Source organism: Mixophyes fleayi, chromosome 12 (assembly GCF_038048845.1).
Source record: "Mixophyes fleayi isolate aMixFle1 chromosome 12, aMixFle1.hap1, whole genome shotgun sequence".
Taxonomy (NCBI): domain Eukaryota; kingdom Metazoa; phylum Chordata; class Amphibia; order Anura; family Limnodynastidae; genus Mixophyes; species Mixophyes fleayi.
Window position 1 is genome coordinate 8368708 of NC_134413.1, and position 17909 is coordinate 8386616.

At 39.6% G+C, this 17909-nt stretch overlaps 1 protein-coding gene across 1 annotated transcript; it reads left to right on the forward strand.

The window, feature by feature from the left end:
• Positions 1-5424: 5424 nt before the first annotated feature.
• On the forward strand, positions 5425-17643 carry GNPNAT1 (glucosamine-phosphate N-acetyltransferase 1). The gene is made up of 6 exons (XM_075193502.1): positions 5425-5532; positions 9987-10162; positions 12296-12358; positions 13422-13549; positions 14805-14866; positions 16506-17643. Exons 2-6 carry the CDS (start codon positions 10009-10011, stop codon positions 16651-16653), a joined length of 555 nt encoding a protein of 184 aa, XP_075049603.1. The 5' UTR covers positions 5425-5532; positions 9987-10008; the 3' UTR covers positions 16654-17643.
• The last annotated feature ends 266 nt before the right edge of the window (positions 17644-17909 follow it).

The window sequence follows — 17909 nt, forward strand, 5'->3', positions numbered from 1 at the left end:
CACAGTGATAACCAGACACATTTTGGAACACAGACTCCCCCCTTTATCACCTGGCTGTGTAACCACCTCTTTATCAGAGATTCAATCTTTAAGAGCCCTCCTCTATTTTTTTGTTAAATTATCTCCAAGTGGTTCTTTATCAGCCGTAAATTTCCTCCATTGTACTTCTGTAGAAACTCTCCACAAAAGGGCCTTTGAATTGTAATGGGTAAAAATTAGATTTATTCCTAAACACTTTCCATGGAATAGGGTTTTCTATATCAAAGAAATTCAAATTCCCCTGATGCTTCATTGTCTAGACATTCAGCTTTTAGGTATTCTAAGGCTGGGTATACAGTGGAGGGTTTTCAACCAATTATCAGGCCAATCACAGGATAAACGACAATTCGGCCCAATGTCACGTTAGTGTGTACGCTGCAACCATGAACGATTTTTAAAATGAACTAAAAATCTCGTTCAACGATGGAACAATGTCGTTCCAATTCTGCAGTGTGTATGTACTCATGACCGGCAGTGTCCATAGATCTCTATGGAGTGTACAGAGTCAGGATTGGTTTCAGCCGATGGTTATGACAGATGAAGAGCACAAATCTGAAGGTAAATCCTGTAAAACGTGTATAGTGTGTACACAGGAATCAGCATGGTGATCGGGACTTTTTTTTTTACATCTGTTGGAAAAATCGTTAACTATATTAACTATATTGCATGGGGAGAAATTTTCTGTAGTGTGTATCCAGCCTAAGGCACCTAAAGACTCCAAGGGGTAAATGTATGATAGTCCGATTTTTTTCAACTCGCCGGATATCTTTGCAGTGAAAATTTAAAGCAGCGATGGCTTGTAAAGGCAAACTTGCCAAACTTGCCTTTACAAGCCATCACTGATTGGCCCAATAATCAGCTGAAAACCCTGTAGTGTGCACCCGGTCTTATTAAGATCTTGATTTTCTCTTAAAGAAGCTGATTTAAATATCCACAGACTTCTAGCCACACACCTCAACAATGACATTACAACTAAATGAATAAACAAGCTGCCCAATCAAACAGTAGAATCAATAAAAAAATACACAAAATAAATTAAAACCAAAAACAGTGCAATCTGCTGCTCTCAAAGACAGGATACTGAAACCTGTATGTAACAATGATATACAAAGAAGAAATTGAAAACGCTGATATGCAAAACAGTGTAACAAGCCTGATGTCTGATTTATAGGAATAACATCTAAACTATTGTGAATGCATAGTTGACAAAAGCTTTTGGATATTTATCTGTTTTATATTGATATATAAGTATTGTATCAGTCAAGATCACTGTCTTGTGTGTTTTATATATATATATTTTTAATAAATTTGTTATACAGTTGTATATTATTATTATATACAGGTTTCAATATCTTGTTTTTGAGAGCAGCGGATACATAGGGACTGTTTTTGGTTTTAATTTATTTTATTAGCGCCTGATTTTGTGTTATCTTCTATTTATTAAAGTGCAAATAGCAACAAAAACGGACAACACAGTTTTCTCCATATAGTGGGAATTATGAAGGGATCAATGCAGGAAAAAATCATAGATTTCTCCTGCCATAAGCCGCTTAGCGTTCCCATAAATTAATATGGGGACTGCGAAGTTCTCCAATTCAACATTGTATGTTGCTGATATCTAACTTAAATTAATTACATTTTCTTAATGCATAGTGAACATAAATACAACAATCTCTGACACCTACAATAATTTCTCCAATCTATTTGAATTAGTGGTAGGTGTGGATAACTACCCACCCTACTGGAAGTATTAAATCAGGGGCAACCCAGGGGCAGAGCAGTCTCTCTGTTTTCCCTGTATGGAGTCTATTCATCAAGCCTTAAACCACGCAGTAAAGGCTATTTCTGTACGGTTTAAGCATATTTTAGTATCTAGTTATTTCACAAAAGCCTAACGCAGGAGATATCAGAGATATCTGATAGATGGTGTTAGCGTTTCTGCCCTGGGGGAAGAGCATAGTAGGAGAGGGGTCTTTGGATCCCTCTCCGATAGACTTTGTGCTCTCCCCTCCTCAGGACTCAGGATCGGGATCACAGAGCTAAAGTAAAGTGTTTGCCGGGACAGCCTCCTATCAGATGCGCTGACCCGGCATGACTATTTGGTAAACAGCCGCAACATATCCTTATTGTGGCTACAAGGGATGATGATTAATTTCCCCCGTGGGAAATGCGGACAATAATAAATTGCCCACTATATCTCTTGTGACTCCAGGAGAGTAAATGTTTCAAGCTGCGATTTTGAAAATCCAGTGATTATCTCGGGAGAGTTGAAACTCGCTGTTGTATGAAGCTGAGATTTCATGTAACATCGCCAGTATTGTGTTTCTGTCAAAATCGCTATTTCAAGAATCGCTAGAGATCGAAGTCCTGACTGTTTGCCATTCCAGCTATACAAGTCTCAAATGTATGAAGCTGCGATTAAGCAAATTCTCCCAAGTTAGCTTTGAAAATCTCTAGATACAACACTCTGCTCCCTAGCTGTGAGATTAGTAAACGCATCACTGTTACACTGCCCTGTGTATACAGCCGTAGGTCCTGGCAGCTGTCAAAGGTTTAAAAATAGATAAATGTTCAAAAAAATGTGTGTGGTCCCCCCGTTCGAGCACTATTAACCCTAGTGCTGCCAGCCTCCTGCTGGTTACGTGAAAATCGGTAAATAATTGCGTGGGGTCCCCCCAATATTCACATACTCAGTACTAGGCAAACCAGCAAAAAAAACAACAACATGTGGGCCCCCCCCTAGGAATAATCATCCCAATGCTGAAAGCACTAGAGCCCTTCATACACCCCCTGGGCGGTGGGTGTAGGTTAATATCGGCGATTATAATGTAAAAACAACAAAAAGGCGCCATTTTGCTTTGTGGAACTACAAATCCCAGCCATGCCAGGGTGCCATAAACAGTGTGGGCATGCTGATGCTTCTATAACTCCAAGCACCAGCATACCCATGGCAGCCAGGTCATGCTGGCACTTGGAGAAACACAAGTGCCAACATGGCCTGACACCCATGGCTGGCTGAGGCCTGTAGTTTCACAAAGCAAAAAAAGCCACAACACACTCATTCAAATGTCCATGCTTGAAAATCATGTTCATAAATAATTTATTTTTGGACCCCATTCCCTAGGGAATCCAGCCCAGCGCTGAACAGCCTGGGGTTGGTGTTTCCCTCTGCTATAATACCAACCACCCTGGCTGGTGTGCCTAGCGCTTGTTACTTGGAAATCGGGGGACCCCATGCAAATTTTTCCCCGATTTTCACATAACCAGCAGTAGGCTGGCAGTACTAGGATTAATAGTGCTTGGACGGGGGAACCCCACGCATTATTTTTGAACATTATCTATTTTTAAACTTTTAACAGTGGCCGGACCTCCGGCTGTATAGACAGGGAAGTGTAACAGTGATGTGTTTACTAATCTCGTAGCTAGGAAACACAGGAGAGTTTGCTAAACATGGGAGAGTTAGCTAAACACCGGAGTGTTTGACATTGCAACAAATTGCTAGAGATGATCAGCGATTTTGAAGATCAGAGCAAAAATTGCAGCTAAATACATCTGCAGACTTGGGGACAAAAATAGCAGGTTAACACATGCAAATTGCATGCAAAATCGTAACCCTATTTCTTCTTCCCTAATACCTTTATTAAAAATACACATCATTTGGCATACCTAATTAAACAAATTCATTTCAGGATAATTTTCTGGGAATTCTATAAGTATGAAAAAGCAACCAAAGGAAGAATGATGAAAATATATAATTGTATGTGATACATTGTTGGGGTTCTTTACCTATGTTAGCAGAATAACCACCTGTAATTGGATAAGTCAGTCAGCAGTTTGTCAAATATCTATAGTGACGATCGATCGGAGCACAGAATAATAGACCACACAAGTGTCTGGTTTTCAAATTGAAACTACTTTTACTGCAGAAATAACCCATATAATTATACATAAAAGTTTTAGGGGTATAGAAGCTTAACAACCAATTAGAAAACAGTAAATTATGAAAACAACAAGCTAATGATACATTATGCATATTGTGCAATTTGTAAGTTTTAAACAAATCTTTCTTATGTTTTTATCTTCTCAGGCATTCTGCCACTAGTCTTAATGTTACTTTTCATAGAACATTCAGCTGTCCATCCTTGGCTTGTCCATGTTCTCTGAGAACATCTTTTGCAACATTTTTTTCAAAGCTTTAATCTTTTTCTTTTCTCATTCTGAGTACAATATCTACTAATTTATTTTACAGCTATAACATAATGATTACTTATATGGATATGTCATTTTTATTGTGCAAATTCTCACAGTAACAGTGATGTGTTTACTAATCTCGCAGCTTGGAAACACATCATTTGCTAAACACGGGAAAGTTAGCTAAACACCGGAGTGTTTGACATCGCAGCAAATCGCTAGAGGTGATCAGCGATTTTGAAGATCAGAACAAAAATCGCAGCTTAATACATCTGCAGACTTGGGGACTAAAATCGTGGGTTAACACATGCAAATTGCTGCAATTTTTTAACAATGAAAAAATTGGAGATTGATAACCCAGGAGGGGTCTCCTGTTAAAAAAAACCAATTGCTAAAAAAATCGTAACCCTATTCCTTCCTCCCTAATACCTTTATTAAAAATACACATCATTTGGTATATCTAATTAAACAAATTATTTTCAGGATAATTTTCTGGGAATTCTATAAGTATGAAAAAGCAACCAAAGGAAGAATGATGGAAAGGTGTAATTGTATGTGATACATCTGTTTTATTTTTCCTAGCTAACGGCCCTAAAATATGAAATAAAAACAAATAATAATTTTAATATGTCACCAAAAGAAACCCCATTTATATATCCTGGGAAAAAAGCAATATAGATTGGACAATAAAAGTGATTGCTGGTAACACAAAACCATGAGAGGGTCTGGTCATGAAGGTGTAAACCACTTCTGGGCTTGAAGGAATTGTAAATAGAAAATTATTCCTTATATTTCCCTGATAGACAACTTTATGCATCCAGATGACCCCAACATTAATGGTTGTTCTGTATGTTCAAAATACATAGTTTGAAAACAAAAATGTAACAATTAATAAAATGAAAGAGTGACACAATGTTACAGCTGGTATTTATTTTACACGTAGCTCTGCTGGTGACTTTAGGAGAACTCTTGGGACTGTAATCAAAGTACATGAAGTCGGTAGCCATAGCAACGCCTGGCAATCTCTTTTCCCACCAGGAGGCGGCGCGCCGTGACGTCACAGTGTGGGCAAGGCTTCTCCGCGCTGTGATTGGTCGGGGGAACTGGGCTCGCCGCTCAGGTGTCGACGTCACGGTATGGGCAAGGCGAGGCTTACAGGTTTCTCCGCGCTGTGATTGGTCGGGGGGTTTGGGGCTCGCCGCTCTGGCATTGACGTCACGCCACGTCGGAGTTTATCCAACACACACAGTGGTACCGGGGCCTTAGGAGTGAGTGAGAGCGAGTCAGAGGCCGGGGTAACGGGTAAGTGGGCTCTCAACCCTCTATCTCTCTTACATGGGGCTGTATATAGTACCACAGGGGCAGCTGGAGGCTCACTGGCTTCTGTTGGCGACATAGCATATATATATATATATATATATATATATATATATATATATATATATATATATATATATATATATATATGCTATTAGTTGTTATAGCCACAGCTACACACACTCTGAGTGCAGTGTCTCTCCTGCTTTCTCCAGGCACCAGAAGAGCTCATTACTATGTAATAACCAGGACTTGATATTCTACATTAGGTTGTTGGGTAACCACTGGTTTATCAACTGTTGTAGGACTACAAATCCCAGCCAGCACACTTGTAGTTTCACCACAACTTGAAGGTCACATAGTATCTATTTCTAACAGGTGGTAAAATTATCATTGCATGTCTTTTTATTGTAATATGTGTGGATGAGTGCTCCCAGAAGTTGTATGGAAACTAGGTTGTCACTGGGTGTTTAAATCAATACTGTCACTGATGGGATTTCTCCAGGTGATGTCTCTTCAAGCTGTACCACCTAGGTAATATACTGTACTAAGGTGCCCGCTAGTAATGTAGAACTGGTAAATCAATTAATCTAACCAGCTGTCACTTTATTATGGCTTGTGGTCCTCTTGTAAACCCCCCCCCCCTCCCCTATCTTTAGGTAGTAGTGCAGAGGGCATATCCGAGTGCATGATGATCATATTCTGTGTCCAGCTTGGCCCACCATGTATGTGACTAAATTGGATGTATCCAGTCGCTTGGCACTAAAGCCAAGCACTGGATCACTTGGTGCCCAGTTTAGTGTCATCCACCAGTGAGCGTGCACACTGGCTGTTTGTCATTGGTGGGATTTTCTGGCAACCCCAATCAGCATCTGATTGATCACATAAAGCCATTATATATATATATATATATATATATATATATATATATATATATATATATATATATATATATATATATATATATGTGGGCAGTTTTGCTATGCTGCACTATTAAGTAGTTTATGGCTAAATAACTAGTCTTGCCTAATAAGTGATAATACAGATTTTTAAATATAAAGCAAAGTGACAAGGTGTGTGTTTGTGGTTTGTGTTGTGAGCTGCAGTGAATAGTAGATGCAAGCTGTGTTTTTTTTAACTTGTATATTTGTATTAATTTGTAAGTCTGACAGTTCTTGTGTGCTCCATGAAAACACAAGAAAGTGTTTTGTTTATTTGTTTTTAATGGCATATTTTAAATATCCCTCTTTGACCATTTATATCCCAAATCTTCGCTCTTTAGAATCGCGACTACCAGTTGATGGCCTGTCAGATGCCTGAGGAAAGATATTTTCAAGTTTTAAAAAGTATTAGTTATACTAAATTTAATATATTGATGATTACAAGTGCAGGCATCTCGGGTATTGTTGTTTTCTGCTGTAATTTGATATGTATGAAAGTCTAAAATTATGTTTTTATCCCCATCTAACCATTGTTGTATCTTGATATAAGAGGTCATTTTGTTTAAATGCATCCATTTATTATCTAGATCAATTGTCTGTACTGGTGGGGTCTTGTCTGAGGCCAAACTGATAACAGAGTTTGTATTCAAATGAACTTATATGTGTCCTTTGAGATGCTGATTTGAAGTCATCTGTGTATATATAGATACCTTTCATCTTCCTCTACTTTCAATGAATTAATAAATATTCTGTGGAACAGTTTTGAAATAGGTTAATCATATAAGGGATAACTTTAAAACCTTATTTAAAACGATTGCATTCTGAGGTGTTTGTAGGAACGTTAAGGCTAAACTCAACTATTGAATCGCCCAAAAAACTTGATTTTTTTGTAATGTTTTTAAGAATTCTGGAGGAAAGTTACCTGAAATCTTATGGCCATTTTTAGTGTATGTATTGCCTACATTTCTAAGAATGCAAATTAATAGGTGACTTTTTTTCGGTGTGTTTGAGAAGGGTTAACATAACCAGTATATAGGACATAATACAGTATATAGGACAGTTGTAGGCCAATTGTGCCTCCATCTGTTTAACTACACTGTGTGTGTTGTATGCCTGGGAGTTGCAGTTCACCAACATTTGTAGCTTGTCGCAGGTTGATCTAACATGCATGGGGCAGTGTCCATATTGCTGTAGTATATTCCATTTGCAGTGTTTTTCCCATTGCATATAATGTATTACATCATACTTGCCAACCTTTGGAAAGTGAATTCCGGGAGATCCTGGGCAGGGGACGTGGTTGGAGGGCGACACGGAGCGGGGCGCGGTCAATCGCATCATTTTGGCCCCACCACCGCAACAAAAAACGTAATTTTGTCATGGGGGCGTGGCCGAAATGACGCGATTCATCGTGAATCACGTCATTTTGAGGTGTGAGTTGCCGTATGCAGGATACTTGCCTGCTCTCCCGGGAGACGTGCCCGAATTTCCGGGAGAGTTGGCAAGTATGTATTACATGCTCCATCAGTATGGTGGTGCAGTATATGTTTAATACATATAATATCTTGATTTGGGCTAGTTACTTCCTTGTGATTACAGCTCTCTTGCTATCTGGAAGGATACAGCAGCCTGTGAGGTGTAATTGTACATGTGGCATATTACATAGTAAGTAAGTGTCCGCTCCAACTGAACTGTGGGTAACATAGTAACATTACTAGCATAGTAACATAGTTGATGAGGTTGAAAAAAGACACCGGTCCATCAAATTCAACCTATGATGGATCTCCTACGATCCTTCACTTATATTTGAAATTGATCCAGATTTCAATCTGTTTAATTCCGGAATAATCGTTCCAGACCCAATGTTGCAGCCCTTTTTTTCCCCTGTATCCACTAATATCCTACCATTATACACACAACATTTACGGAGGAAGGTGGAGTTGGTGAGAAGTCACCTTACAGGATATATCATAACCCTGTTTGCTATACGGGTGTGTCACTCTCTACAGGACTTAAGACACTTTCTTAAAGGGAAACTGGTTTATTAAAACTGCATAGACTTATTTTACTTCTACGTGTGCAGATTATCTCATTCCTATACATTGCTATATGGATAACAATACAGGATCTAGATTCTGTCTGTGCTCAAAGGGAATAGAAGACCTCTAGTTTCCAAGCGTTGTCGTTATGCAGATATTTAGGAAGACTTTTTAACCGTCGCCCTTAGTGACAGCGTATTTCATTAAATAGACCCCTTCACACTGTTTTAAGGGATGTTTATGCAGTTCTTAGAACGGGTTTACACTCTCATTTCAGATACTAATTGTTGGGATCTGGTACACAGGGAAGGGAGCTGTAACTTTTTTTTATAGTGCTGTTTAGAAAATGAAAGCAATTGTTTGGCTTGTTATGGGTTACATCACCTTTATCCTGTGGTTTCATGTTCAGAAATGTCCACATTGTATAGAGCAGTGACTCAGAAATTACTCCCCAGCGTCTGCCAATATGAAATGAATCGCAAAGTTAAGGTAGCAAAACTGTCTGATTGGGATTATCGTCTGACCGTTTACGGAGAGATGAGATCTGATTTAGGCTCCGCGCACACCGACATTAAGATTCTGCTTTTAAAACGTCAGCACCCAGCCCCGTGCTAATAGCATTAGGGCTTTTCCTACACCCCTGGGTGGTGGGTGGTGGATAATAATGTTTTCATGGTAAAAAAACATTTTCTCCCTGGTGCACTAAAGGTCCCAGGCTGCCATTAAGTGTCTGGACATGCTGGATCTAGTTGTACTACAAACACCAGCATACCCATAGCTGCCATGGTATGCTGGCACTTGGGGAACCACAAGTGCCAGCATGCCCTGGCACCCAGGGACTGCTGTGTCCTGTGGTGCACCAAGGAAAAATGTAAATAAAACAGACGCAAGTGTACAAATTATTTTAATTGAAATAAAAACACCCTTACACTACCGTCACCACCCCTCCCCCCTTTATTCGGCACCTACATCCAGGGTCTTCATCTGTAATAAATCCAAGGATCCTAAGCAGCCATGGGTACGCTGGGGCTTGGTATGACTGGGGGACGACACGTTGCAGTTTTCCCTGCTTTAGTGCCACCAGCCCAGGTTGGCAAAGCCTAGTGCTGGTAATGGTAAAATCAGGGGGACTGCACTTGACACAAGTTCTACCAGTCTGGAGAGCCATAACCTTAATTAATGTGAGTTTCCTATGGCCAAACCAGTAATCCCAGGCTGTGACTCCTCACATAATAGATGCTGCCCCAAAACAGTCCTCTCCCCCACACTGGGAGTCCAGTCCTCTTTTCCACGCTACAGTACTAGAATTTGTGTACTGCAAAAATACAAAACCTGGAATGTAATGTTTGTCCTGTTACTTTAGAACAACGCAGCCGTGTTTGGGCAGCTTATCAGAAAATAAACAGCATTTGTCTGTAGTTCAACAGAGACTTTCATCTGATCATTGCCCTTTTTATTTCAGGACTTCCCTTCGTCTTCTAACCATGATCCTAGATGAAACCCCCTTGTTTGACGGACGTTTACTGGAGGAGATCGATTGGAGTCAGAATACAGTGTCCTTCCGTCCGGCCATCTCTCCTGTGCTTCCCGGGGACGGACTCATCCTCAGACCCCTATGTACGGCCGACTTAAACAGAGGTCAGTAGGACGTTGTCACCAGTCTAACAAAGCTTTTCTGTACCCTATATGAACTGTCTGCTTGTTTGGTGATATTTTTCCTATTCACACCAGACTTCCTGTCTATAATCTAATGAAAGATGTTGTTTGAAAAGTGTTCCTACCCCCTTCCCAGAGCACGCCCACCCTGCGCTGAAAAATAATTGGGTTCTTCACAATCCCTCTGGGCTGTGGCGTCCGTGGCATTTAATTACAAAGAAGAATGTAATATTTTTATTTTATTACTTTTTTAATTACACTTCATTTTAAAACGGGTCTGTGAATTGTTATTGTGTATCTGCCCGTACATGTAGTTCCAAAATAGCTGACCGGACTTCAGATCTTTTTAGGCAAAAACAGCTGGGGAATTGGAGCCGCTCAAAGCTGCAGGCAAAACTTTTATTTCACATATAACTTTTCTGCTCACCAAACCCCGAAATTCTTAACCGAGGTTCGGCAAGCGGGCAATTTTCTTAACATGGCTGAAACTTCGGATGTGATGTAACTTTGGGAGCTCTGTTTTCTTGTGGGCAAAAAGTTCAGTTTATCACAGCGAATTGATCCGGCCCTAGGTATGTGATATATGGAAAATATAAGTATAACAAACTTTGCAAAGAGATTAAACACCTGGGGATAAAGTTATCGGATTTAAAATTAAAATAGAGAGTCAAGTCTGCCTCAATCCGAGAGAGAAGTGCTCTGGATTCAAGTCTGGGAAAGTGTTTTAAAAATTGCCATTAATATTGTTGTCACAGCGGAGATATTGGACTCTAAGCTTAGTATCTGCTGTGGTGATGGATTGTAATAAGTGGGGAACACTTCTTCCACGTGAGTAAGCGCAGAAAACATTGCAGCATCCCCCCTTCTCGTTAAGCTGTCATCACTGTACTTTTCTAACTGGGGACAAAAATGTGTATGAGTATTCCCACATAACGCCAGCCAGCCTAGCGAGAGATTAGAAGGTAAATGTATCAATCTGAGAGTTTACCGGCGGGTTTGAAAAAGTGGAGATGTTGCCTATAGCAACCAATCAGATTCTTGCTGTCATTTTGTAGAATGTACTAAATAAATGATAGCTAGAATCTGATTGGTTTTTCAAACCTGCTGGAAAACTCTCAGCTTGATAGATTTACCCCTAGGAGTGCATCACAGGGCAACCTCTTTACTGCTGCTTAGAGATCTAGGACATTTTTTTTTTTTGAGTGACAGCAGAAAGAGGAAGAGATTCTGGATAGCAAGTTGTGGCATTATAGCCATTCACAAAGTGGTAATTATGGAGTTCCGACGACTAGTCCTCAGAGTAATGTTATGTTTGGGTGTCCGGCCTATATGGTGCCAGCAGAAGCCGTATTAAACATTTTGGCCAAATACCACTAGTTCCTGCCAGATTGGTGGTGATAGATCACAATGAAGGAATATGTACCAACTCTTCTGGGTCAAACAATGGCACCACACACATAGTTATGGGGATGATTTGACCAGATCATCATCCTCACCATTTATTTATATAGCGCCACTAATTCCGCAGCACTGTACAGAGAACTCACTCACATCAGTCCCTGCCCCATTGAAGCTTACAGTCTAAATTCCCTAACACACACAGAGACTAGGGTCAATTTGATAGCCGCCAATTAACCTACCAGTATGTTTTTGGAGTGTGGGAGGAAACCGGAGCACCTGGAGAAAACTCACGCAAACACGGTGAGAACATACAAACTTCACACAGATAAGGCCGGGAATTTAACTCCCCAGTGCTGTAAGGCAGAAGTGCTAACCACTGAGCCACCGTGCTGCCGTATATAATCATATTGTAACCCAGTAACCTGGATGTTGATTTGGTGAAAAAAATTACCAAATTGTTTAGTAGAACTGAATGTCTCGTAGCCAGCTATACATATTCAGATTACCAGTGACATTCGGATGGTACCAGGGGCTTGTTTCATGGTCTGTGTCTTATTAAAATACTGGTCATCTTCATGCCACATGGGATGGCCACAAGCAGTGTTTTCCTCGCCAAATCCATTACTCAGAGGAAAACCAGAGATTTGCATAACAGGTTATTTTGCTTATACTTTAAACTGAATTGACAAACAACTAAATACTCTTTCATTTCAGGATTTTACAAGGTGCTTGGTCAACTGACAAAAGTGGGAGATGTGACTGCGGAGGATTTCATCAGTAAGTACATGAACGGGATCGTACCAAGGTTTTTGATGTGATGGAACATGCGTGAGACATGGAAGGCAGAAGTTCAGACTTTGGCTCTTGAAAGTTCTGTGATATTTTCCAATTTACCTCTTTAAAGGCCACAAACCTAAACTAAAAGTTGGTTTATTTAGAAGGCGGGGGGTGCACTCTACATATACTCCCACTGCCGCAGGTTTGGATTATACGATGCACGTTGCTAAAACGATGGTGGTGGGGGGTGCAGATAGGGAAAAAGTCTTCTGAAAAGACAAGAAGTATGGTGATGCTTCAGATGGGCTGGCTGTAGCAAGCAGGATACACTGAAAACCTTTCTGTAATCTATATATATATATATATATATATATATATATATATATTGTGCAGCACGGTGGCGTAGTGGTTAGCACATCTGCCTCATAGCACTGGGGTCATGAGTTCGATTCCCAACCATGGCCTTATCTGTGTGGAGTTTGTATGTTCTCCCTGTGTTTGCGTGGGTTTCCTCCGGGTGCTCCGGTTTCCTCCCACACTCCAAAAACATACTGGTAGGTTAATTGGCTGCAATCAAATTGACCCTAGTCTCTCTCTGTCTGTCTGCCTGTGTGTGTGTGTGTGTCTATAGTAGGGAATTTAGACTGTAAGCTCCAATGGGGCAGGGACTGATGTGAATGAGTTCTCTGTACAGCGCTGCGGAATTAGTGGCGCTATATAAATAAATGATGATAGATAGAGATAGATATATATATATATATATATATATATATATATATATATATATATATATATATATATATATATATATTCTCAATTTTTTTTTTTATAATCACATAAGAAATATTTCTAACAGCAGTCACCTGTCATGATTGTACAACCCACTTTCTACCACTCTTCCTACACAGAAAATAACACTGCAGTGTAGCTCTCTATGTAGATAGTACTCTTGCTTTTACAGTTATCCTATTGCATCATCATCATCGTCACCACTATTTATTTATATTACCTTATATATTACTATTGAGGGTGGAAAGTAACTGTCTTTCTTGTGACTTGCTAGAAAACTTTGACCACATGAAGAAAACCGGGGATTACTATGTGATTGTGGTGGAAGATCTGAACCTCGGCCAGATCGTAGCTACAGCCACTCTCATCGTAGAACACAAATTTATACACGGATGTTCTAAGGTGAGGCTTCCCGAACCTGTATCCTAGTTCTATAGGTATGAATTGCTGTAATTATAGGGAGGTTAGAAACTTTTCTCCCCAACCCTAAACTGGGTACAATGTCTGTCTGTCCTATCCTTCATTCACATGTATTATAGTGGTGCCGCAGGAACAGACATATTTCCTTACGTACAATCAAGGTATTGTGATAATGGTTCCAAAACCCCTCCCACTCCAGACACTATGGGGTCATTTTATCCAACCTTCCAAAAGAAAAAGTGGAGGTGTTGCCCATATCAACCAATCGGATTCTAGCTCTCATTTATTTAGCACATTTTAAAAAACAATTGGTTGCTATGGGCAACACCTCCTTTTTTAGAAACTTTAGTAAATCTACTCCATTGGGGTCTACCAATGGTGTTGTTTTTTAATTCCCAATGATTGATTAGGGCTGAAAACAACACACCTTAAGGTCTCGTTTCTATTTAAAACATTATTATGAATCCCTAAAGTCACCAAATCTCTCAATTGTTCCTTAAGACCATCTGTGGGGTTATACAATGGTTTCCATGAATATTATCATCCAATTGGCTCCTGTGTATAGTACTCTGTAGACAAGACTACTACATTGCCTTATCGGCTACTCCTTTCTTTGTTTCCAAAAAGCAGATTGCCTCTTTCTTCAAATTATCCCTCACTTTCAAAGCAACTAAAACATGTCCTCTATTTTCTCACCGCTTATATGAAGGCATCAATAATACCTACAGGAAGTTTGGGATGTCCGTTTCTCCTGTCTCTCCGTCTCATCCATGTGTCTGTCTGTCTTCCCCTCCCTTTAGATTGTTCGCTCCTTTGAGCAGGGCTCTCCTACCTCCTGTTTCCATCACTTTTAACTGCGCTCTCCAGCTACCCAGCTCACCTCCTCTCAGTCCCTCTGCCCTCTGTCTCCTCTCGCTTCTCTCCGCTCCCCTCAGTGACTCTCAACCTGTCATCCGTGCCCACCCTCTTGGGCCATAGTTACCTGCCTGTACTCACTTTTCCCCTCCCTCCCTCTCTTTCATGCTGTGCCTGAGCCCCCAGAGTTATAGTGCTTACTGTTACTTGTACTGTGCTGTTTCACCTTGTACTGTGCCATTGTTTGTCCTTGTACGGCGCTACGGATACTTTGTGGCGCCCTATAAATAAAAATTAATAATAATAATAAAATGTCCCATTACGTGGTGAAGCTCATGGCTGGTTTTTAGGTGTTGTTTGTAATCTCTTTATCTTCCTGCAGAGAGGTCGGATAGAAGAGGTGGTTGTCAGTGACGAGTGCAGAGGAAAACAGCTGGGAAAACTGTAAGTGCAGTCTTAATAAGTATATGGGATGATGCACTCCCTACTATAAATTAGTTATAAGACACTTTATATGGGTCACAAAGTGGCTTCTAATATCGGTCATCATTTACCGTGCATGAGTGACATCACTGAAGGCCTTGAAGATTTGTAGGAGACAGGTGGACGTTGGTCCCTAGTCATAGGACAGCCTGTTATATGCATATGTTATATGCTGCCATAAACTGAAACTCTATTGCTGCAAAAAAAACATTAAAAAAAAAAATCCATACTGGTCTCAAAAAAATATTGTTTCCGAATATTAGTTTTTTGTGATTGATAGTCCTCAAATTGGTTCCACATATTAAGAAACAAAATTACTTGTCTTCGTCGTGCTTGTCTTATAAGCGCCATTTCAACCACTTCATCATTTATTTATATAGTGCCAGGAAACCTCATAGCGTTTTATATTTGGGAAAAAACATAGTAATAGACAATACTGGTTAATACAGGCAGATAGAGACTTAAGAGGTCCATGCTCGCAAGCTTGCAATCTATGGGTCAGTGGGAGTCTGACACATGAGGTTAAGCGCTACATATTGCATTTCCGTCCATCCAGATTACAAAGGTAAAAAGTGCTTAGTGGGCGATATGATAGTCACACAGCAACTTTGGTCAGAGTGTTATTGTCTTGTGTGAATTGTGTAAAGGGTGGGAATAGGGTAACCTGGAGAGGTTAAGTGGATGGTTGAGGAATATTATAAGCTTGCCTGAAGAGGTGGATTTTCAGAGAATGCTTAAGGGTTTGTAGACCAGAAGATAGTCTTATTGTGCGAGGGAGGGAATTCCACAGACTGGGTGCAGCCTGGAAAAAGTCCTGTAACCGGGAATGGGAGGATGTGATGAGACACAGAACAGAGGTGTCGAGTTAGGAGATATTTTGAGACAAGTGAGGAGATGTATGTTGGTGCAGTCTTGTTGACGACCTTGTAGGTTAGTTGAAGAATTTTCTATTTGATTCGGTTAAAAAAACATGCAACCAATGTAGATACTGACAGAGTGGCTCAGCAGATGAAGAACGATTTGCAAGGAAAATCAATTTAACCGCTTCATGCAGAATAGATTGTAGGGGCTCAAGTTTGTTTTGGGGAAGACCAGTAAGGAGGGAATTGCAATAGTCGATGCAGGAGATAAGTGCATGAATGAAAAGTTTTTGAGGTGTCTTGTGTGAGATATGTATGTATTCTGGAAATGTTTTTTAGATGTATGTAGCATGATTTAGATATAGAGTCTGTGGGGGAATAAAGGATAGTTCTGAATCAAGGCTCACACCTAGGCAGCGAGCTTGTGGGGTGGGATTTATTGTCATGTCAACAGAAATATAAATGTCAGGTAGGTAACTTCTGTTGGTGGGTGGGAATATTATCTCTGTTGAACGATTGAGTGTCCGTTGGCGAGAGGACATGAAATGGCAGAAAGACAGTCCGTAACGCAGGACAATGCAGATGACGAAAGATCAGCTTATTTCTTCTGAGAGAGGAAGCCGCTCGTAGGCCAGTATCCGCTGCAACTGAAGATGCTCCCTCTGCCCCCTTTACCGTTGTATGATACACATTTAAATAAGACACAAGCTAAAATGTATTTTATTTTTTTTCTTTACCAGGTTATTATCTGTGCTTACATTGTTAAGCAAAAAGCTCGACTGTTACAAAGTCACACTGGAATGCAAGCCGAAAAACGTGGCCTTTTACGAGAAGTTTGGTTACACAGCCTCTGATGAAACCTACATGCAATGTCGTTTCTTTGACTGAAGTTTACCAAAGGGAGAAACAGAAGCTTTTAAAAAGAAAACAAAAAAATTAGATGCGTCTGTTCCTTTTACTGTAATAAATCTGTAAATAATATGAATACTTTTACACTATTGGAATAATATAATTTAACAAGTTTTGATCAGATACTTTGTTAACATAAGTTAGGGTCTGAAAGATGAATGTTATGAAAAAATATTACAAAACTGGAAGAGAAAATTAGATCCGTTGTACATTTGAAAATATTTTCACAATTGCTGTAAAAACCTCTTGCGCAAAAATTAGTCAACATGTCCGCTAAACTTCTGTTGCATCAAATGCTACAAGGTTCTAGGATTTGCACTTAATTGTTCTATTATATAATTAGTGAAATAAACTCAACTAGTGCAATTCATAACTAAATCCAATTGTGAAAATGTTTTATGTATAGATGATCTTATTTTATTTTTGTGATGTCAGATTTGAGTTACTTTTTGTATTCCCTTGATGTACAAAAACCTAAGATTTCTGCTAAATTGAAAAGCCCAAAATTAGGCTAAGCTTTAGAAATGTTTCAGATATACGAGTACAAGTATTTGTAAATATAACAAAAAAAAATCAGGTTTCGGTAGTCATTGAGAATTAAATGGAAGAAATTAAATGGAAGAAACTAATTTTATATAAATAATATTTAAGCTGAAATACCTCTTGTAATTTTTAAAACTGTATTTATTAAGTGGTTTCTAGACAAGAGACCCAAAGAAAGTCAGCTTTATTTTTTAGTCTGTACTAAATGTTTCATACAGCTCAGCAGGAAAGTGGAATTTTTGTGCAAGTTGTAAAGTCACATTCAAATAAACGAGCAGAAAAGGTGGGAGGAATTATACCCACTTATTTTCCAAATATGAGAAAGCAAAGTGGATTGCTATTATTTTTTATTTTTTTTGGTGGATTGTTAAATTTGAAGTGTATTTAAGACAAATACTTTTAAATAATAAACCTTCTTGCACCAGTGTTTGTTTGTTTCTCTATTTCTCAAACACTGGAAAATAAAGAAGAAAAGTTTGCATCTGATGAATAATACCACTTTCATACTGCCGTCCCTGCAATATCCCGGGTTTTTGAAGCCGGGTTTTTGCAGGGGCTCGGAGCGTCCCAGCTCAGAAACACCATTCATACTGCACCTTGGACCTGGAAATTTCCTGGGTTGACCCCATTCATACTGCACAAGTCTGTGCCCTGGCAATTTGTGGGAGTCATCACCAGAGCACTGTTCATTG

What these genes read in the sequence shown, in the direction of transcription:
- GNPNAT1 (XM_075193502.1), top strand. Translation starts at nt 10,009, where the DNA reads ATGATCCTAGATGAAACCCCCTTGTTTGACGGACGTTTACTGGAGGAG. An exon ending in TTATACACGGATGTTCTAAG is followed by an intron (nt 13,550 to 14,804) that starts GTGAGGCTTCCC and finishes ATCTTCCTGCAG; the next exon opens with AGAGGTCGGATAGAAGAGGT. An exon ending in GGAAAACAGCTGGGAAAACT is followed by an intron (nt 14,867 to 16,505) that starts GTAAGTGCAGTC and finishes TTTCTTTACCAG; the next exon opens with GTTATTATCTGTGCTTACAT.